Source organism: Paramisgurnus dabryanus, chromosome 6 (assembly GCF_030506205.2).
Source record: "Paramisgurnus dabryanus chromosome 6, PD_genome_1.1, whole genome shotgun sequence".
Classification (NCBI taxonomy): Eukaryota; Metazoa; Chordata; class Actinopteri; order Cypriniformes; family Cobitidae; genus Paramisgurnus; species Paramisgurnus dabryanus.
The window spans coordinates 23,144,797-23,167,394 of record NC_133342.1 but is presented as its reverse complement, the minus strand read 5'-3'; the positions used below and the strand labels follow the sequence as shown (position 1 = coordinate 23,167,394).

The 22,598-nt window shown below is 37.5% G+C and overlaps 2 protein-coding genes across 2 annotated transcripts in view; one reads left to right on the top strand and one right to left on the bottom strand.

Moving 5' to 3' along the window:
- The window catches only part of kifap3b (kinesin-associated protein 3b), a 35,072-nt gene extending 32,177 nt beyond the window's left edge, over nt 1-2,895 (top strand). The window contains exon 20 of the mRNA XM_065276141.2: nt 735-2,895. Coding sequence (XP_065132213.1) covers nt 735-807 — 73 coding nt within the window. The 3' untranslated portion in view covers nt 808-2,895. The remainder of the gene's footprint in view (nt 1-734) is intronic.
- On the bottom strand, nt 1,983-22,569 carry niban1b (niban apoptosis regulator 1b). The gene is made up of 14 exons (XM_065276140.2): nt 22,402-22,569; nt 13,621-13,751; nt 13,082-13,210; nt 12,879-12,993; nt 12,607-12,771; nt 11,571-11,686; nt 9,279-9,383; nt 8,765-8,927; nt 7,336-7,523; nt 6,932-7,078; nt 5,394-5,504; nt 5,199-5,306; nt 4,306-4,417; nt 1,983-4,221 (listed from the first exon to the last, which is right to left on the bottom strand). Exons 1-14 carry the CDS (start codon nt 22,454-22,456, stop codon nt 3,143-3,145), a joined length of 2,724 nt encoding a protein of 907 aa, XP_065132212.1. The 5' UTR covers nt 22,457-22,569; the 3' UTR covers nt 1,983-3,142.
- Nucleotides 22,570-22,598: the final 29 nt, after the last annotated feature.

The window sequence follows — 22,598 nt, the reverse complement described above, 5'->3', positions numbered from 1 at the left end:
CTTACCATTGTCGCTTGGGGTTAGAATCACTTTCTGTTACATTTTTAAACATCCTAACCCAAACCCCAACTCCCAAACCCCAATAGTTTTAAAAGCGGAAGAAAAACATGTAGAAACCAATACATAAAATTACTTCCAAACCCCAAATCTAACCCTAACCCCAAGCGACAATGATTTAAAAAAAGAAAAAAAAGAAAAAACAATACATAAAATGACACGAAAAAGATAGTCGTGCCACGGACACAAGAAACTATTTATAGAAATTGATGCGAGTGTCACGAAAAAGACATTCGTGCTCAAGGCATGAAAAAAGCTGAATTTCATGACATGGACACAAATAAATTAATCAAATTTTGCGTGTCTATAACACGACTTTTCGTGAGATCATGTTGGCTTTAAAATATTTTGTAGATTATTTCAGTTAACAGAAGCGCTGTTTTTCTTTTTTCAAATCAAGCTTTATTGTTTCAAGCATTGGCATTCAGAAAATATGTCGCCCATATTGCACTTTCAATGCCTGTGGATATATATTGAATATCAGCTTGAAGTTTTCATATTGTAATGGTTTTCAGTCTGGCTCGGTTTTGTTGGTTATGGTTCTTGTTTTGTGAATCCTATATGGTATGTGAAGGATATAAATAGTTGGTACTTTTATTACTGTATTCTCTGTTTGTCTTAAACTGTCCTCTTCAAGCTGTGTTTCATTTTCACAATATTAAAATCTCTTTTCTTAGCAACGGAGCTGATGGACGTCCTGCCACTGCCTATGGTTTTCGTCCAGATGAGCCGTTCTTTCACGGGTACTGATCCAACAGACAGGGCTGCTACAGAAACTACATCTTTTGCAAGTCCATTTTTATTTCCTAGCATGGTGAACAAACTCAGTCACTCTGTTCTTATTCAACAAAATGTGAGCTTAAAAAAAAGGCATTTTAATGAAGAGCCCCCAGTGAAGTGCTTTTTATAGCATTCATTAACATAATAACATAATGTTTCATAGATAAATATCTAAATGATTGTACAACAAAATTGCTTAATATATATTAAGCATTATAAAATGATTGGAAAAAGTGTTAGCTGAAACTCTGTGGTTTCATTGGCTTAAGATCTCGTAAAACGGCACTCCAGTCATATACAGGGTACTCTGTAATTGTAATGCATGCTCCAGTTGCCACGAAGCAAAGTTGCTAATTTCAGAAAACATTATTGGTGGTTACATTTTAGTTATTTAGTTACTAACACATGTTGGGATTGCAGGGAATTCACTTTAACTGTAACTGCACTACATTAATTTCATACTGATTTGTCATAATCAGTACTAAGCTGTAATTGGATGACCAACTTACTCATATCCTATCAAGAAGAAAATGTGTGACGATGAACTTTAACTTAAAGCCAGTTACTTTATAATTCAGATATTATTTATTACAAAGAAGTATGCTTGGATGAAACCCGATTGCATATGCAGCTTTTAAAATGTAGCCTTACATCATTTATATCAGATATGTTGCACTACTTCTCATGTATAACAACACTGTGTTCTGTACTTGGTACCTGTCAAAAATGTCATCATATATCATATAAAATTATATATAAGACGATGTTATTCGGTAGAGCTATTTATGAATTAAATTAACTACCTAACTATGTCCAAGATTTATTGTACAATTTTTTTTAATTTTTAATTTTGTTTCTAGGGTGTTAAATGTTGCCTTTGTTATGACTTTGTGTATATATTTACTTGTTTATTATATGTTGTATTAAGATGTTGCTGTATCCATCATTTTTAAGTGTTTATAAAACAGTACTGTCACTTTTAGTAAATTTTAAATTATTACAATTCAGGACGTCTCTGTATTTCCAGACACAAAAGGTGCCTCCTACGATCTTGCCCTTTGCTGCTACTATATAATGATCCTGTGAATTAGAGTTAATCAAGTTAATTGTCCTTAATGGCAGACAAAATAAATAAAAAAATGCACTAAAGTTTTGTGTCAATTTATTTTCTCTCAATAATAAATGCCTGTATCTACAAAAGTGTACCACTTTCAACTGATCAGTAAATACAGCACAGTACAAAATAATTGTTTAGCTCTTCTACATTAGGGTGGTCCTTATTTTTAAACTTTTAAAGGTTCATGTTCTCACCCCACCAATATGTTTGAATAAATTAATAAAAAAAAATTGGCAATTTTTTTTCAATATCAATTAATATTTAGAGGTTGCTCAAGACCTTTGAAGTTTAACACATTTGCGTATTATGTGATACTTTGTGCTAGCATGTATAATTGTTTAATAATATATATAGTTATGGCAGCAATGGACTTAGTTGACCATGCTCCATGCAATTAATACTACTGTTTTAGTTGTGATATGTCTTTCAAAGCAAGAAAGCTTCAATGTGAATGAAGCACAGTAGACAATATACACTGAGACAGTGGCTGAAGCGACACGAAGCAAGTCCGCTATATGGTTACTCGGATCAGAAGAGACTGAAATAACTTGAACAAAGTTACTCCAAGGAGCAAGTTGTGTGTTGTGCGTTTTTAAATGGTACAGTTTTTGCAAAAATTGTGATTTCGGAAATATTCAAAGGCTTTGAGCAACCTCTAGATATTGTGGGAACAATTCAAAATTTTGCACAGTGTGTTTTATTGATATCCTAACACATTGGGGGGGTTGAACATTTAAAAAAAATTGACCCATTATATGGACCACCCTATTCTACATAGCCTATTCTCCTGACAATAAAATCTGTACAGGCCAGTTTTTAAAAAAATTTAGACTGCAAAAAAATCTGTACCTCATAATGTAGTATTTTTAAAAATGTAGATTTTCTAATGTTTCTCATTCAGTTCATGTTTTTCTTTTAGGAGCACAAATATAAAAGAACTGCTTAAAAACTTCATATGATACAAAATGCAGTTTAAAGGGCTATATAAATAGGCACTTGGTTTTAAAGCTATTTTAATAAAATAATTTCATGCCAAATGGTGTAGTCCAATAATAAGATTATTCTTAAAAAACAATTAAAATACAGCTGCAAGTAAAAAACATATTATACAATGACACATGATAGTCTTGTTAGGTTATTTAGGGGGCACAGTCATAGCCGTTATAATTTTCATTCGACATTTTAAGGCTAATTTTCAACACAGGGTCTCACTTCGTCCTCTATTTCAATGACCTCCATGATCAGATTTCTGATAGCGTTCACACTATCGTCAATGGAGACCTCTTCTGGTACCGTGTCGCTTGATGTTAAAGCAACAGCGTCCTCTACTGGACTATCAGGAACAGAGTCCAGTACAGGAGAAACGTCTGTTCTAGTGATGTCTTCCTCGACAATTTTCTTCTCATCAATAGAGGGCGCTGCTTCACAGGCCTTGTTCTCCACAATCTTCTCATTGCAAGCGCTGGTGTTTAGTGCCATCGTTACGTCAGTGTCTTTAACACATAGGACTGGGTGAACTTCGACATCAATGTTTGCAGAAACTTCGTCAGGTTGTACACATACATTTTCGATTTCAGGGGGAGTTACATCTTTGCTTTCGTCATCTGCTTTAACAATAACACACGGGGAAACCTCCATATCTGACTGAGCAGGAGGAACAGGACTTTCTGCGTTGGGTTCGGGTGTTGAGTTGTGTCCGACTGCTTGGTCAGAAGTCACAGAGGAACTATCAGCAGAAGGTTCCTTTTTGTCAGGCAAGGTTTGATCTGTATCAGCATCTTTTACTTCAGAAGGGAGTTCCTCTGGTCCTGTAGTAGATGATGAATCGGTTTCAGGTTTGGTTGAAGAAACATCAATAGCTGCTGTAGGAGCATCAATTGTGGTAGTTTCTGTTTTAGTCTCTGACATCGAGATGTCAGATGTGACTGCTTTGGAATCAGGAGATGATGACGGCTCTGGAATAGGAGGTGATGCTGATGGATCTGATTGACTTGTTTCAGCAACACCTAATGGTGGTTCCACAGATTCTGGTGAAGACACCGTAATTGTGACTGTAGGTATGACTAAAGGCTCAGATTTCTGATTGATAGTTCCTTCAAATGATGTGGTGGGCTTCTGTTCTGCAGAAGCCAGCGGTACTGGTGGGCTGGATGGGGCGGAGAGGGGCGGAGTCCGGCTATCAGCCAGGCTGCTTTGACTTACACACTGCAGGTCAGTGCTGTCACCAAACAGGTTGTTCTTCTTCAGACTGGCCGCCTCTTTTACCACTATATTGAAAAGAAGGATTATAAATACACTAGAAACTCAAAACGGCCAGTTCTTAGACACTTAACACAGCTAATAAAGTTTACCTTTGTTAACTTCATTATTCAGAATGTTGAGTAATATGTTCTCATAGACATTCTCCACTTGAACAAAGTTTGTGTAATCGGCAAAGATGAACTGTTCAAATTTCTGAAGCTCCTACAAAATGAAAAGGAAAAAGGTTTTCAACCAACAGCTCTGATTGGATAAAACTGTAAACAGTAATTACTGGAGTATTACAATAGCAACACCTTTTTGTCTTTGTAAAGACTAGTATAGTCTTGGCAACTCTTAAAGGAAAACATCACCAATATTTTACTTTGATCTTACCTCAACGAATTAATACATACCTAATGTGTGCATTTAATCTTTGTACAGCATGTCATGAATGTGTTAGCATTTAGCCTAGCCCCATTCATTCCTTAGGATCCAAACAGGGATGAATTTAGAAGCCTTGGGCGCAGTAATATTGATGGTAGTTTGAGCGAGAGGGGTTGTAGTCAGGAGTGATGATGTTACTGCGCGCCAAGGTCTAAGTGCTGCAAACTAAGTGCTCTTCCACCATACAATATAGTTCTCATTTTTATCTTCTTTTTTTAAAATCGTTTTATTTTGTGCCGCCATACTTACTCGATTAATGTCTCATGTAACAGTCTTTAAATAGGGAAAACATGGAAGTGTTTGGTGGCTTCTAAATTCATCCCTGTTTGGATCCTAAGGAATGAATGGGCCTAGGCCAAATGCTAACACATTCACCACACACTGTACAAAGATTAAGTGCCTGCATTGAAAAAAGACAAGTATGGATTAATTAGTCTAAGTTGAGGTAAGAACATAGTAAAAGTTTTCCTTTAAGAATTTCATAAACTTTCTCTAATGATCAGTACAAATAACTTATATGTGTTTAACGACCATTAGTTTACAGAAAAACGGTACGTACAGTTTTGCAGCCAGGGGCCAGATTTCTCCTGATGGCAGGCAGAGTGATATCAACAAGGGCCTCCTGAAAAATCTTCTTCCTTACAGTGCTGCTGTCATAGTCGAATTGCTAAAGTAAATACATAATAATGACCATAATGCTTTACTGTATTGCAGTTATTTCTTGTTTTGTCCTGTATGAGTGAGCAAACCCAACCTTGAGAACACGTAGCTTCGCTTTCTCCATGAGTGAGGCCTGTTTGTCAGGTTTATCCTTTAATCCAGATTCAAGCAGCTGTTCAAATGTGAACACTCCATTCTCCATCAGCTAAATAGAGTCGGTAAGAAACAATCAGCATACAGTTTATATTCTCTTGCTAAAAGATACAAGATGTTGGCCTGTATGGGGACTCAAACCTGATGACACTAGACTTTTGTGCTTTGCTGTCGACTGTCTTCTGACCAAAAAATATTTATTAGGGGTGCACTGATAAATGCCGATATACACTAATAATACGTGGCCGATAACTATTCTGAATCGCACAGCTGATATACATATTCTTTATTATCATGAAAATACCTTAAAGGGATAGTTCTGCCAAAAATGATATTAAACCCATGATTTACTCACCCCCAAGCTGTCGGAGTTGCATATGTCCATCGTTTTTCAGACAAACGCATTTTCAGATATTTTATAAAATGTTTTAGATCTTTCAGTTGATTAAATGTAATGTTACGGGTCCACCCATAGTCCACGACCTTCAAGTCCAAAAAAAGTGTGTCCATCCTTCACAAATTAAATCCAAAAGGCTCCAGGATGATAAACAAAGGTCTTCTGAGGGTAATCCGCGCGGTGTTGTTGTAGAAATATCCATATTTAAAACTTTATTAACGAAAATAAATACATTCCGGTAGCGCCGCCATCTTAGTCGCGTCCGCATTCAGGATGAGAGCTTACGCAGCCTACGGAGGCTACTCTGCTGCTGCTCTGTGCCCCCACCCTCCCAATTTGTCATACGTCACTAAGAAAAGTGCGTACACTACGCTAATACTCTCTCCTGAATACAGAGGAGTCTAAGATGGCGGCGCTACCGGAAGGTATTTATTTTCGTTAACAAAAGTTTTAAATATGGATATTTCTACAACACCACCGCACGGATTACCCTCAGAAGACCTTTGTTTATCATCCTGGAGCCGTTTGGATTTAATTTGTGAAGGATGGACGCACTTTTTTTGGACTTGAAGGTCGTGGACTATGGGTAGACCCCGTAACATTACATTTAATCAACTGAAAGATCTAAAACATTTTCTAAAATATCCGAAAATGTGTTTGTCTGAAAAACGATGGACATATGCAACTCGGACAGCTTGGGGGTGAGTAAATCATGGGTTTAATATCATTTTTGGCCGAACTATCCGTTTAAAAGGTTTGAAGAATGGCAATATAATATAAATATATCCTTAAGCCATTTCCTGGAGCTGCGTGTCATAGCTGCATGTTTATGGTTCTTCGTCTATAGTACATATTGAGTTTCTGCACAAGAGCGCCCTCTGGATTTCGAATGAAGCAGCATTTCACCGCAATTCTTTGAAAAGCATTGCAAGGATCATCGGATGATATATCGGGGCACCCCTACTATTTATGCCATTAAACTTAACTAAGAAGGTAGCTGTTTTCAATTGCATAACTATGACATTGAATAGCCCCATCAAGTTTGCAAATGCTCTGTACTGAAATAAAGTCTTTCGGCCCACCTGCTGCATTTGGGTCTGGGTGGAGTGGACGACCCGTGTTGTGTTGGAGAACTTGAAGCGGTTGCGAAGTTCCTGGAGCTGCTCTTTCAGGACGTTCACGTGCTGGTAACAGTCCTCCAGCCGGTCACGCCCGACTTGCTGCAGAGCCTTGAAACACAGAGAGAGTCATGAGATCTCACAAGAGATGAATTCATATAATGAAGTCAGCTCTTCTTTCATTTCTTCTGAGGGAAAAAGTTGACCTGATTTGTTACTCAGTCCATATTAAAGATATCAAGTTTACATTTTTACAGAATGTTTTTTACATTATATAGAGTGATTTTATGTAAAAAAAAAAACGAAAATCCCCCAAAAAATGACTTATTGACTGGGTTTTCAAAGACTTGAATGTACTGCACTCTTACTTTCTGAAGCTCCTCTGTGAATCCACCCTGAGGGAAGTCCTTGCAGACTCGGGTCAGCTCATCCTCCAGTAGTAACCTGGCGGCCTGGAAGCCTGTACTGATTGGACCCATCAGCTCCTCCAGGATTGAAGCCAGGTATGGGGCTACACTCTCTGAACAGTATTTCATGGCAGGCTCTGATACCAAAGCTTGAAAGATGTTTAGAAACAAACATGAGAATACATTTATTATTGCTCTATGTATTTGTTATTTTTTGTCATCACTGTATTTTTATGCCATGTATACCATGTTAAATGTATTCAACTCTCTTTATATCATTATGGGGATGTTTCCCGGACAGGGTTTAGATTAATCCAGGACTAGGCCTCAGTTATATGAAGTAATTTTTACCAACATACCTTAAAAAAAAACATTACTGGTTTGCATCTTGAGGTAAAACAATGGCACTGATATATGTTAAAAATATGTCAGTGCAAGATGTTTTAAATTAAGGCAGCTCAAAACATTGTTGGTTTGCATCTTAAGACAAATACATCAGTGCAAGATGCTTTTAAATGAAGGAAGCTCAAACATGAATTTTAGTCTGGGACTAGGATAAGCCTGTCCAGGAAACCAACCCTAAAATGAAAGGTCGTTCAAATCAAACCGGTATACAAGTATACACAAGTCCCAGTTTGACTTGACCAACTCTTGTATGCACCATTTAGCAGAGTATTGTTTTAAACACTTAAGAGGCGGTTTCCTGGACAGTACTTCTCCCAGTCCCAGAATAAAATTCATGTTTGAGCTGCCTTAATTTCAAAAAAATCTTGCAGTGACAAATCTTAACATATATCAGTGCGATTGTTTTATCTCAAGATGCACACCAGTAATGTTTTTTATAAGATGTAAAAACAAGTCATCATGAAACGGAAGTAGCGATTGCCTAATTTTCCCCGGGGTGACGTATATCCGTGTGAAACCGGTTCTCATATTAAATAAGGCAGGGCTGGATATGACATTGTCCAATAAGATCTGATTGGTTGCTTATTGCTTATCGCAGTGATGATCTCCCGGATACAGCCCACCTGCCATATGTACGAAGTAAAGAGAGATCGTTTTGTGGAGGGGAGGAGATTAGCATTTTTGATTAAAGATTATGAGGGCACATTAATGTTTTAAAAATAATGAAGCTTACAGATTTGTAAAAATACCACAATATTCCAAAAATTACAGTTTTTCAATTTAATTTAATGATTTTAAATGTCCCAATATAAACCAGTCCAGAAAACATCCCCCATATTATTCCTGACAGCTATTATGGAAATTAGTGCTTTGTTATGGAGGAAATTTTTTTATTATACTCTATATTATTATTTAAAGCTGTGTACAATCATTAAACATTACATTTAAAACTGGTACACTGTATGGACACATTTTCTGTATATACCTTGCAGTTTAGTTTCTAGGAATGTCTGTGAGTTGATGATCTGGTCCATGTCTGAGCGGATGAGCGCCTCTTGTTGTCTTGTAGCATCTCTGCATTCATTTTTTAAACTCTCTAGTCCCTCTCGCAGCTGTTCCTGCACAATCTCATAAGTCGCTTTTACTGTCTAAGCACACGGGGAAGAAACAAAAAACAAAAACATCACATCCTAAATGTGGCAACATAAACGGACTCATGGTCAACACAAAGCTGTTTTTGTCTAAGGTTTGCCCAATAGCAAGAAGACCATTTATAGAGCTGCAACCTCTGCTACAACTAACTTTAAAAAAAATAATTATGTTTAATGATATAAAACATTTAATGTGGTAATGAAGACCAGACTAGATTTCCAAAGACATATTAGTCTGTCAAATTCATGAACCAAAAGTATGAAGTAAAATGTTGCACAACACGTTATGTCAAAGTTAAGCACTTGAAGCCTAAGAATAGAAGTGTGGAGCATGTTGATGTCACTGACCACAAACCACACCCTCTTCCTCTCCGCCTTCTTCCCTTTTAGCTTGGGCAACAGCTCAGTCTGCAAAGAGGGCAGCAGCTCCTCCATCACCAGGTTAGCAAGCACCTGCAAACACATAGAGAGAGTCAATATGGACTGTGGGTAGTCACAGCAGATGCAGAGAGCTGTAAATGAGTCACAGACATCAAACATCCTCATGCATTTGAGTCATGAAGAAACTGTAAAAGCACAGAATCGATACATTGTTGTAATGTCATAGCAACGAGTCGGTCTTAACACATAACCACAAAACAGATAAAATCACCAAATGCATAGCCGATCAAGACAGAAGAGTAGCCTGTTAGTGTCACATGCTTTTTTCTCAAATTACATAATACATTGTGCTATGGGATACTTGATTCTGATTGGTCAATCGACAGTCAAATATTATTCTGCCTGTTGTCCCTGAACAACCATAGCTGTGCTGTCTGCATCTCTAACTCTTTCATTTGAAATATTTGCTGTTCAGTTTGTTTATTTGTGTCATACAGTAAGTTGGGTTTGACGTCCTGATCACACGCTTGAGTTTATTTTTTCATAACAACGCTATTGGCCATCACATGCTCTCTTTTTGGTTTCCTAACATGGTAACACCTTTTTTTTATTTTACCAAATAAGGGTTGAAAATGGGACCTAACAATAGCTTAAGGAAGGCAGAGGTGTTCTTTTTGATTGGGTACAGGACATCCTGTTAGACCCTGCTGTGATCTCAAGATAGTAATAATAGGGATTTTGGTGTCAGAAGCTACATATCAAATAGTTCAACATTCACTATTACTGTTTTTCCTCATAGTAAGGGTTAGATATTTGTTATTTGTTTGCACAAAGGGCTCTTAATGTTATAGATATGAATGATATCTTAAATTACTGTGTGTGTTTTATTCACATGTTAAGTCTGACATCACACAGACCTGCTTGCTATATCAGTTGCATTAAAGTCCTTGATATTAAATGTGGGCTGTTTACCATCCAACCACATTCAAATGAAGGAAAAAACGGCAAGTAAATAAAATAAGTAATTCAAATCTTAAAAATAGGGCAGCATTCTCTGCCGTCAAGCAGTGGGGACGTGTTCCTGTCCGCTGTTTGTGCTGAAACCACACCCACTCGCTGCCGTCTCTCACAACTTTCAAATACTGCTAAAACCTAAATGGATGCTCACGATTGTGTTAGGGGTGGGGCCGTGCACGGTGGTTCAAGTGTTTTATTGAGCCACCGTTTTGGGTCCCATCAAAAAATCCTGAACTAAAAATGTTGAAAAGCTATTTAACGATCTAACTCTGCAATTCAGTACTACATAGTTTACATTTATTTAAGCATTTAGAAGACTCTTTTATCCAAAGCAAAGATTAGGAAACAATAAAAGCAATGTGTCATAGGGAGGCAATAATACAAAAATGTGCTTATAACAACATACAATACCTGTTGAGAGAAAAATAACGTTGTTGGTTTTTTTACTGAAAAGGGAGAAATGCGCTCAATATTTATGTCAAGTATTTTTGGAAGAGGTGGGTTTTTTATTGTTTTTTGAATGTTGCAAGAGATGTGGCTGACTGGAGTTTACAGTCTTTGTGGCTTGTTTCAGCCAAACATTTCTAACATTCATAATATGTTTAGAAAATGTTTTCAAAATTAACTTTTCAGGGACTTTAGGCAAACAATACCAGTAAACTCACGGTGTGCTTTAAACCTATGGAAATCACAATCTTAACCTTTATCTCCATAATGAAATCTCAAATGATGACATCTGGGATGCCCTAAGAATGTAGTGTATGCTGTACGTTTATAAAAGCTTAGACTTACGTAATGATATGAATAAATGGTAATTATATATATCTATGTTTTATCTATTTATTTATGTATCTATGTCTCTCTCTCTCTCTCTCTCTCTCTCTCTCTCTCTCTTTCTCTCTCTCTCTCTCTCTCTCTCTCTCTCTCTCTCTCGTAAGCCATAAGATTTTTTTAAAAGTATTCACTGGTCAGTGATTTTTAGCCTCAACCCTAAATCACTGACCAGTGGCTCAGTCACAAATTCCACCGGCCTGCATCACACAGCTTCCAACAGTGCTGTGGATTAATGAAATACACTTCATCACAAAAGAGGCATGACTCATCTGTTAGTCAAACTTTAGTATTACACTTTGCCATTCTTTGCCAGTGAACAATGCCATTCTGCCAGCATACTCTCTGGTTTTGGACTTGCATGTGAGTAATATGGTGACTGATGGAGAAATAATAGACAAATAGGCCCACCTGATAGTCGGTGCCCACCAGCATATCCCATGACTCATAGTGTCCTTTCTCCTGCCTGTAGAAGTGAATGGCCTTTAGGAAAGCCTGTACCTCACATGCACTACTCCTCAGATAATCTGCAAATAGATTAAAAAAGAGAAGAGAGATAAAAAAAAAACATCTTGACTTACAAAACTGTGCAATACAGGATCACGTGAATGGTTCTCAGAAGGTTCTCTTTTGTGGTTGCAGAGCCATCGTGAACAGAAAAAATATAGGAATGAATATGAATAGTTTTAGAATTAGACTGGATTTATGATGTCTGACAATAAAATTGGGTAAAACGTTGAAAGTGGGAGCCAAGATAAATTTATTACAGACCAAAGTATTCTTTACAGGGCCGGTAGGCAACCATCCAGGGGTATGTTTCCCAAAAGCATCGTTAGCTAACTATGGTCGTTGTTACCATTTAACTATATCAATAATAACAAAACTTAGATGCTTTAGGGAAACGCACCCCAAAACAGCACTGCTTGTCTTGTTAAACAGAACTCTAATGTTATATACCAAAATGTAAAAGCTTGGTCATGTTTCATGTTTAAGATATTGATAGTGAAAACAGTTCAAGCATAAGGGTTTCCGTTCGGTTATCTGGCATACAGCTTCATGCTCTGCAGAAGTCATGTAACCACTAAGTGGCAAGCAGTCAGAGCAGGTCTTCCCCACACACAGGAAGACAGCTTTGCATTGCTGAATATTATTAGTGTATCACCATGACCACCAATAAAAAACAGTTGAAACTGATCACAGAACAGTGGTTGACACACGTGGCTTGAGGTATCCTCTGATCAGCCGTCTACTGAGATACAGAAAATGTTTATGGTTGACTATGTTTTGTGTATTAGTCAGACGTGAATCAGACTAAAATCCAATATCTGCATGTTGAATCACCAGTAACTCTAAGGATATTAAATCTTTCTGTTTTAAAACAAAGAATCGGTTCCCAATGAGACTGAGACTGAAGTAGTCAAGCCAGGTTAAAGTGGCAAGTGGTTACCTTGGTTCTGATAGCGAATGCAGTCATTCAAGATTGAGACAAAGCGTGCTCTCTTTTCCTCTTGCTGGAAGCAAAAGTATGAGTCTCGTCTGTAAGGAAGTCTCAGGTACACGGGAAGAGGGCCAGGAACCACCACCAAAGGAGCAGATGAGTCATCCTTAGAACCTAAACACCAAGCCAACATTCATTCAAATGACAGATTACTCTCAGATGACTATATGACCCACAGTCCATGACACTATGCAAGACTAGAGGACAGGTGACAACCTTACCATTGGGATCAGGAAAATCCTTGTCTATGATGGCAGTATATTTCTCTTCTGAAGTCAGTACAGTGCCCCCTGTTGTCAGGATTTTTTGGGGTGCAGCTTTTCCCTTTGCGAAGCTCTGAATGCATGAGGTAGTATGACGTTATTTCCATATGTCTACAAAAAGACCTATTGCATTGAAATAATACAAGAGAACTTATAAAGACCTCCTGGCTATCGTGTAGCTCCAGGCTATAGTCGGCACGGACCACAACAAATCTCTCCTTCCACTTCCTGTTGTCATCAAAGTAAAGCATGCTGTCTTTATATAGGACCTCTGAGGCCTGTGGAGGCTCCTGTGAAGTGAGATATAACAGCAATGTGTCAGTAACAGAATTTATAGTATTCACTATGTGAGACCTGGTCTATCATTTTAAGTTGGAAGTAAAGAAAAAGTTACCAAAAAAGATACGTATTGCATAACAAATTGCATATAATTCAGAATGTGTTTCTGTGTCAAAGTGACTCAAAATAATAGAGTCGGCCACGTATAATAACTCCTGTGCTACAAAAGGTTTGTACACTGCAACGGCACGAATCGACAGTGCACTATTTACAGCAATTTCCTGTGACTGATAAACACACATTTGAAACTGAGATCGTGCTCTGAGTTTGGCACATACATATGCGATTATTTTGAGCGAAAGATTGACATAGGTGCACAGCTACAAGCACTAAAACAACCACATTAATGTATGACTCTTACCTTCTGTTTGAGCAACTGAGCCTGACCCGCTCTCTGCTGCTCCACCTCATCCTTTAGATGAGAAAAGTATGCAACGTAACTCTGTCTTTTGTAATGAGGACTGAAGTTCATCAGCTCAGCTTCTGTTCGACCTGTAAACACATAAAACGTCAGATTTATCCAGTACACCTGACTTTTTTAAGCAACTTACAGTTTATTCCAGGTATAGATTTTTTTATGCATATATATGTTTCTGTTGGATATTTACGTTGGAAACGATAACTCACGTCATCATTTACTTTGGGGTTTGTACCTTTTGCATATTGTTAACATGTACTAATACGCACTTACACACCAAAGGAAATGAAAAATTGTGAATCAGACCATAGGTGCTCAATAGGTTTGAAAGTATTTACAAACCAGACATAATAAATTGATTTATTATTATTAATAATAATATATTTAAAAAGTACACAAAAAGTTATAATTTTACCTATGCTGGGTTGTTTTAACCCAAATATGCTGAGTTACTTTCAACTCAGGGTTGGGTCATAAAGATGCAAACCTAACCTGTTGGGTTAAAAAAAAAAAAATTTGACCCAACGATGTGTTAAAACAACCTAGTATTTTGGGGTTAAAACAACCTAGCATTGGTAAAATTATAACTGAATAATATCCCTTTTTGACCCAACACTGGGTTAAATATAATACAGCATTTTTAAGAGTGTAAGTTTTCCCTTCTAAGGGTGGCCACACACGTGAAGATTTTAAGCCCGATTGGCAGCGATTGAAAGGGGGCGTGACACGATTAGAGTTTTACCTCGGCTGATTATTTTTGTGTGTGGTGTCATTGCGATTATTTTGCTGCTCCCGATCACATTGGAGGAGCCTCCCTCATCCCAAATCGTACATATCAAACTGATATTTAGGACTCTTGATAGGGCTGCCTGCCTCCAATATGACAGCTGCAATAGCCGGATGTTGCATGCTTCTATAGCTAAAACAGGACACCCACAAACATTACATGAAAGAGGAGTACTGAGAAAGAATATTGACTTGTACAACTATGGCAACAGCACAACAGTGCTTTTATCATGCAAGAACTACCACAAAATTAGTTTTTCTCAGGTTATGTTTGAATTCTTTACTACAGTTATCATGTACGTGGTCTCACAGTGAATCATCCAGTTTGTGCGTTCTGAGGGTTACGTTGTAAAACAAATCTTTTGATACTGTCCATATGTCTCTGGTCTCCCAGTGTGTCCCAGGCCTAAACTAAATGTGTTTGTCACCTCAGTCAGATCGTCAGGCATTTAATTCAAGACTTATCATTTAGCTTTATGCTATATTCTTTATGTACAAGGCATCGGTTGTCTCTGTGTAACAATGCTTAGTGTATTGTCCCTGTTAAATAAACAAACAAATAAAAATAAAATAAATAAATAATTTAGATTGATTCTTCAGATAGCCATCAGTTTTAGTAACAGCTCAGTAACTATCTGTCCTAATGATTAAGAAAGACAATGACACATTTCAGGGTACTTCTGTTATGTATTATCTGGAGGATTACAGTAAGCCAAAGCTTTGCCACTCCACTACACAGCCAAAATAACATGGCACAGGTTCTATTTTAGCACAACCCAAAGTCAAAACCTTTCTTGCAGTAATTCTTAGGCATGGATCCCATTTTCCAAGGGAAAATATCCTGTGAATTTCACTGGAAGTATTATTCCTTGCCAAGGAAAAAGTATAGAATGTTGATTCTTCGCGTTTAATTGGGCACACAGATAAGTTACTTTAGACAGCACGTTTTCAACAAGACATGCTATATAAAACACCTAGGGGTGGTTCCCGGAAAGGAATTAGCTTAAGCCAGGACTAGGCCTTAGTTTAATTAGGAAATATAACTATAGTTTTAACAAACATGCCTCACTAAAAACATTACTTACCATTAAAGTGATGTATTTAATGATATGTCAGTGCAAGTTGTTTTCAGTTTGGACAGCTCTTACATTTATTATAGTCTAGGACTAGTCTAATCCCTGTCCGGGAAAACGCCCCATAGTTACCTAAACACCTAGGGTGCACCTATTCATCATCATGCTGTTTTTATGGACCTTCCCAAAAAGACTCATACATATAAAGTATAAATGACAGAACAGTCGAAAGAAATGCGTGGTGAGATTCAATGCAGTTTGTGTAAATGGTTTAACTCTAACACAAGCTAATAGTTGTGACATTATGCAATTTGGTTTGCATAGCTGCCCAAAATTCAACCTCTTACCTCTTTATGGTTTGTAGACATCTATCATCATAACATAATTTCAGTGGCGGTTCTAGGGAGAGGCCAGCGGGTGCCAGTGTCCCTGTGACAACAAGCTTGGACCCCCTTGTGGCCCCACTAAATGTGGGGTGTGAAATTATTTTTTTAAAAAATTTGTGATTGTTGTTTTTTACATCCGTTATTAGACAGTGGCATAAACATGGTATTTGGCCTGTTAATGCCTTTAGTGCAGAAAATAATATGACAAGAATAAGGTCTAAATATAACTGGCCCCTCTAACAGTACAACTGTCCAGTTGAAATGGTCTAGATCCACCACTGCATCCTTTTAAACCAACCAAATATTAAAAGACCAACCAAAGTCTTTCCCACCTCCCCTGATTGACTGTTATTTATTTTAAAGGCTCATGCTGTTTGTCCTTTGCACTGACTTTAATTTTGGGCACAGGGTGTGATGGAAAGAAAGTCTCCACTGATAACAGTGCCACCCCTGTCTCATCAATCGCCACTCTTCAGCCTGGCTCCCGGCTGGGGAGGATACCCAAACAAAGCTTTTATGGTGGATTGTGGCAAGGTACTCCTGAAAATATTTGACCTAGTTAAGTTTCATTACGGCTGCCTTTAAATCTCTTTGGCAGACCGCTCACTTACTGTATCCATGCATTCCTAGTTTCAAAAAGGAACAGGGTGGGATTCTGGCCTGACCACCAGAAATGAAGAAATGTAGATGCTTGAGTATCTTCACTATTAGACAAACTTGAATCGATTAAAAAAGCCTAAACATTCAGTCCTGTCAATCATTTTTGAATAAATGAGTAAATAAGTGGGTATATACAGGGAATTGCTTTTTGGAGAACGGAGAGATGAGCTAATCATTTCCTGTTCCTTTAAATTTAGTCAAACTCAGCAAATCTGCTTGGACAAAGACGCATACCGCAACACAAGATCTCTTCCCAGAGGCATGAGAGTTGGTCCTACTCAACTGAAATTCACTAAATCCTAATCGATTTAACGTACTGACTACTGAACAACTGAGCCACAGACCACACAAGAGGTAAAGGTGGTAAAAACATGAATCCCAATGTTTCTTAGCGGGTTTTATACACCACAAAAGTCTAGAAGGTCATGACCCTCTGCAGCCTTCTGAATACACAGAGTATCTTTCTCTGTATTCTTTCATCTTGATAAAAACTGGTTAATTAAGATCAATAGCTTTCAAGAAACTATTGATGGTGGCATCTTTGTACGGCATCGGGCCTTTCTTGGTAATTGGTACATTTAAATATAATTGTTGGCTATTACAGCTGAAAAGTAATTGCAGGATGCATTGATGTAGATAATCCCTCAACTTTCAAGAAAGAAACAAAACAAAGAAAAAACTGCTGCATGCATTCATATTGCATAGTGATTTTTGTATTTACTATATATATATGCAAACAAATCAGTACAGTTACATTTTTCAATCAAGAGCAGCTGTTTAATCCCACTGTGTCAATGGCACTTTGCTGCATGTGTAAACAGACAAACAACAGACATGGAGACACATGTTTGTCAAATGATGAGTAAAGCAGATCTGCAGGTTTCAGAGAGGGTCTCCATGGACGTTTCATAAAAAATGCTGAGCGTTTTCTCAACTGGGCTGCAAGGACTGTGATAACTACAGCATGTGCACATCTGCAGTATAATTCTGCTTTCGAACCTACCTTCATCCCAAAGCACATAAACAAGAGTTTTGAAAAGCCCTTGTTTCCAGCTTCTCCACAATTACAGATAACCTGACAGAAGACTGGGACTGGGAAGTTGGTTTTTCTGTTTTATATGTAGCTCATCCTTTGCATCTCTGTACGTGTCTCCTTTAAGTTTGAAGAAAGTGAGCACAACCCACCTTCCTTTCAGATCTCTTATGAGGACCTACGTAAACTATGATAAGAGTCGATATACAATCATACAACCTATTATCTCCTTATCTTTACATTGGCACTGTTGTTTAGTGCTGTACTGGTTTTGGGTTGGACATCCCTTATAAAATTCAAAGTATAGAACAAAGTGTTTATGCAGTGGTATGTGTTACTTCTGAAGTGAGGTCATTTCCTGCCAACCCAAGCACTGCTAACTTCCAAAGCAGCTGTGAAATCATGATCTAGCTTAAACAGGTTTATTCAAGTTTACACCAAGTAAAATTGTCATTTTAAAACACAAATAACAGTGCTTCCCATCTCTTGTATCTCCAGATGTTACACTGGGACTATGAAATATTTATATTTTTTATTATGGACATATTTCATGCAGCAGAATATCATCTTAACAACCAACAGATAAAATGTCAGAATGATGATAATTTATGACAAAACATATTGTGTTTGCATTGGACTGATGCTTTCTTGGGCACACATGCTACAAAGTAACCACACATTTTTATGTCAGTTTAACTAAAGAATGAAGATGAAGTAAACTCTTATCAATGAGTTGTTATTTTTCTACACCACTCGAGTAGTTTGGATGACCAGCTGAGAGGAGACTGCTTTTCCCATCACCTCTTGGCCTGAATAAGAGATCTGTAGCCTGAGACACCAAACAAGGGAGACAGATCCATAACTAACGAATGGGAGCGGAAAAAATACTCTCTTGCTCTCCCATTATTTCTCCTATCCAAACTGAATGATAGTTTGTGGTTCCTCAATCATGGGATGTTTTTAGAGGAAGCTACATTATTTTCTGCGGGTTCATGAGGAAGTATTTTGCAATCTATAATACTTTGGAATCCAAACTATTAATGTGGTATGCTGCTCACCCAGTAGGACAACACAGCAAGGTCCAAAAGACTAAAAATATGGGATTGAATGATTTAACTTAAACCTGGACATAAACGAAAAATAAATCCTTTAAAATGAAATAAGAAATAATCATTCTGTTTGCATACGTGTGTCCGTATCTGACTTGTATATTAAAATAAATCTTTCCAGAGGGTGTGAGCCTTCGATTTTGTGCTTTGTGTTCCTCTGTAGAGGTTTGGGATGAGATCCCAGACTGAGTCTCTCATTCCTCCCATGCCATCAGAAAGAAACAGATTCTCTTAGTAATACTCCTTCCAAAAGCACAACACCCAGAGACACTATAGACTATTAAAGTTTAAACCCCAAACCTTCTCACCCCAGCCCATTTGGGAGATAAATGACATTTTAAAAGCTGCATTATTGACCTTAATACCAGACAGTCACTTTTTGAACTTAATTTGTGAAGAATGTCCAGCAAATTTGATAGGAATGTTTTGAAATAGAGATAAGGAAAGCGGCATGTCTTCAGGAAGTTTGAACATTATTTTAGACCAAAGGGGAAGACTGATAAATGTGAAACCCTGATATGGAAAGGGTGAAAAGTGAATGTGTCTGTCATGGAAATGCATACACGTAGTCATCCTACATATTGGATTTTCACATATGGTGGGTAAAGTGAGCAGAATGAGCCATCTGCACCAAGTTTGAACAACCATGACCATCCCACCCACATCCTCATTGAAGGCTCTCTGAAGTAAAAGACAAAGTCTGAACTGCATGTTTCATTCAAACTAAATAAAAAAGACAGGAAATCACGCAGGTGTCACACCAGATGCCCCACAAATACACAACACTGAAAAATGTACACATATACATTAACGCACTGGACAGACAGCTTTATCCAAAGCGACTGCATTCTAACTATACACTTTAAAAGTATATCTGTTCCTTAGCAATCAAACTCATGACTTTTTTGCACTGCTAATGCAATGCACTGGGGCTAAAACAACAACATGCTTAAATGCATGTGTGCAATACCTGGCTTTCGAACTCACACCCTTAGCATAGCATGGAATATGTTCTAACAATTGAGCTACACAAAAGCAAAAAAAAAACTATTTGTATTTTTAAACATCTGGATCTACAAAGTGGATCCATATTGGAGATTTACATGATCTTCAAATGAAGAGATGAAGGACATGGCCAGGAACAAAAAACAGGACAGCTGAATAACAGAAAACAAATCTGTCATCTGATTCCTTTCAGAGAAATTTGGCCAAATTGGACAGGACACCTCAGCAAGATGCCAAAATACCTTACTCACAGGGCACACAACTGTGCTTAGTCCAAAATAACACAAAAGATGTTAATATTTAGTAGTGCTGTTGCCACTGTGATATTTTATAATTACAAAAAAATCTCTGCGAGTGGGTAAAGTACTGTGAAAACCAAGTGTTGTTTACACACCTGCACATGACTTGACTTTAAGTTTAAAATGTATGCTCTTATTTTTATCCTGCTGTCTTGGTCTGCACGATAGTGGGAGGAACTTACATTGCAATGTTATGTTTTCCTGCGATGTATATTGCAATATGAGAAATACTGGATGACTTCACCAGATGACTTAAAAATAAAAGCTCTATTTAAGAGGAATTAACTTCTATCTTGCATTTTTGAATAGCTCACTGATTTCTCACAGACATCTGTGATTTTCTTCTGCCGTGTTAAACCTTTCTTACATAGTGTACCAATGGTAAAGGGGTCCAAAATAGTGTTTATTTGACAAAAAAACCAGCTCTGTATGCACGCATTGTGATGTGAATGCTGAAACGATATATTGTGCAGCTCTACTGATGTCCTATAATATAATGTAACAAAACAAGCTCATAAACAATTAGCCATGGCAGTTAAACAAGCTGCTTAAGGCCATTACTCAGTAAACACCGAAAAATATGGGTCACTTTACAGCAGATGTGAAGTGGAGCCCAGAGCACCTCAACCCCCTTTTGGCCAAATCAATCCTAGTTAGTTCCAAAAAATATGACATCATTTGAGGAGTTTAGGGAAAGAGGGAGTGGTGTAGAGTAAGTTTTCATAATTAATCACACATTTTGTGTGCCTTTATATGCTGCTATGATTTTAACCATCTGTTACATCAGCCCACAACCCTATATACGGCTTAACGGCTATTATTTATTTTTTCATCCTGCACGCATTCTACAGAACGACTGTTTATGACATGAACAAAACACTCTTTGCCTCAGCTAAAGTGTTATGGGATGGAAAACAATAAACAAATGTAATTTAACATACAGCTAACTAATGATAGTATAAACCCTGAAGTGATCCGAGTCCTCACTTAACCTGTGTGTGTATACATTGGACAGCTCTGTACAAATACATGCCAGGACCCAAAAAAAGCGAAGAGGACGTGGCAAATAACTTGAGTTTTTGGAGCACAAGGGCGTTATTCACTCCAAGACTGAAGCCTATTCTGGTTCAGTTTATTACCCAGACATTTTTCTGCTAATTATTTATCATCTGAACAACATATATGATGTCATACGATGTCAGCTATTGTAATTATTGTGTGCATTGATCGAAATACAATACAACACAATACTAAATCAATTTTTGATAATATCACTGCCATTCCAAAATAATTCAGATCACAGCTTAAGTCGGCAAACAAATGCGAATAAATTATCAGTTGAAAACACTGAACAATAAAGAGAAGTGAATGAGTTTCCACTCTGGTCCAATACTTCCTGCTCGCTTTTGGCCAGAACAGATGAAATAAAAGCAAAACAATCCCTATTATGCAGGAACAGCTGTGCTCCCCATCAGGGGAAGGAAGTCCATTCTCTGCAGTACATGTGCCCTAAATATGTGACATTCCTGTGAAATCACATACACACTTTAGTGCAGTGGTCTCCAACATGGTGCCAGTGGGCACCAGGTTGCCCACACGGAATCTGTGAGTTGCCCACCAAAGCACATTCTAATAGCTTAAATTTTGATATTTATCGTATTCATTACATATGAGCTTGACTTCTATTATGTATATTAACATTTTAAACAATGATAAAACATATACAAAATTTAATTAAGTAAAAGTTTTAAATACAATGGAGCTCTGAAAAACGGTGGTCGAATGCATGAAGAAATGCAAAAATGAGAAAACTTGACAGCCTCTGGGCTACATACAAAGCTACTAAATTGCTATAGTAACTAGTAAAAATGATTTCTAAAAATAAAATACAACAACACAGAATATACAAGATACTGTAAACACAGTTAAACACTAATGTAAAGTGTGATCCCAGTTGTTTCATTAAGGAGAACAACGGCAATTAGATGTAAATTATAACAATGAAAATGACATGATATTTAGCAACTTGGTGAATGAATGATAAAAGGTAGAGTAAAAGGGGTGGGGGCATTCCGGTTTAGTTAAAGACTCAGTTTAAAGGTGTAACCTAATTCTGCAAAGAATTCAACATTAACTGATGACTATACTGTAGCTGTCATATCTACGTCTGATGTCTAAAACCGTTTAAATTGTGCTTGGAATTCAATTACATACAATATATTTGTGATTTGCTTATACTTGAAATTTTGCCTAAAATAGTGGGAAGGAACGATACTTGTAGCTCTGAAAAAGATCAATTTACTTCTTAAAACAGAAAGCTGTGACCGTTATCTCTAGTGTGATCGAGTATCAGAAAGAAACATTTTCGCCTACCTCTAACGTAGCTTATTCTACTCTCGTCCAAAAGGCTGGATGAAGACGCTCCCATTGTAGCGAATAGTTTGTCACAGTGATCCCGGGCGGATGCGTTTTCCCGTTAGTCTGATCCGGTCCTGAAGCGATGCGACTGTTTTGACTGTCAGATAATGACGAGCGCAAATGACTCGCGCATCTCAAACTTCCTCAAACTG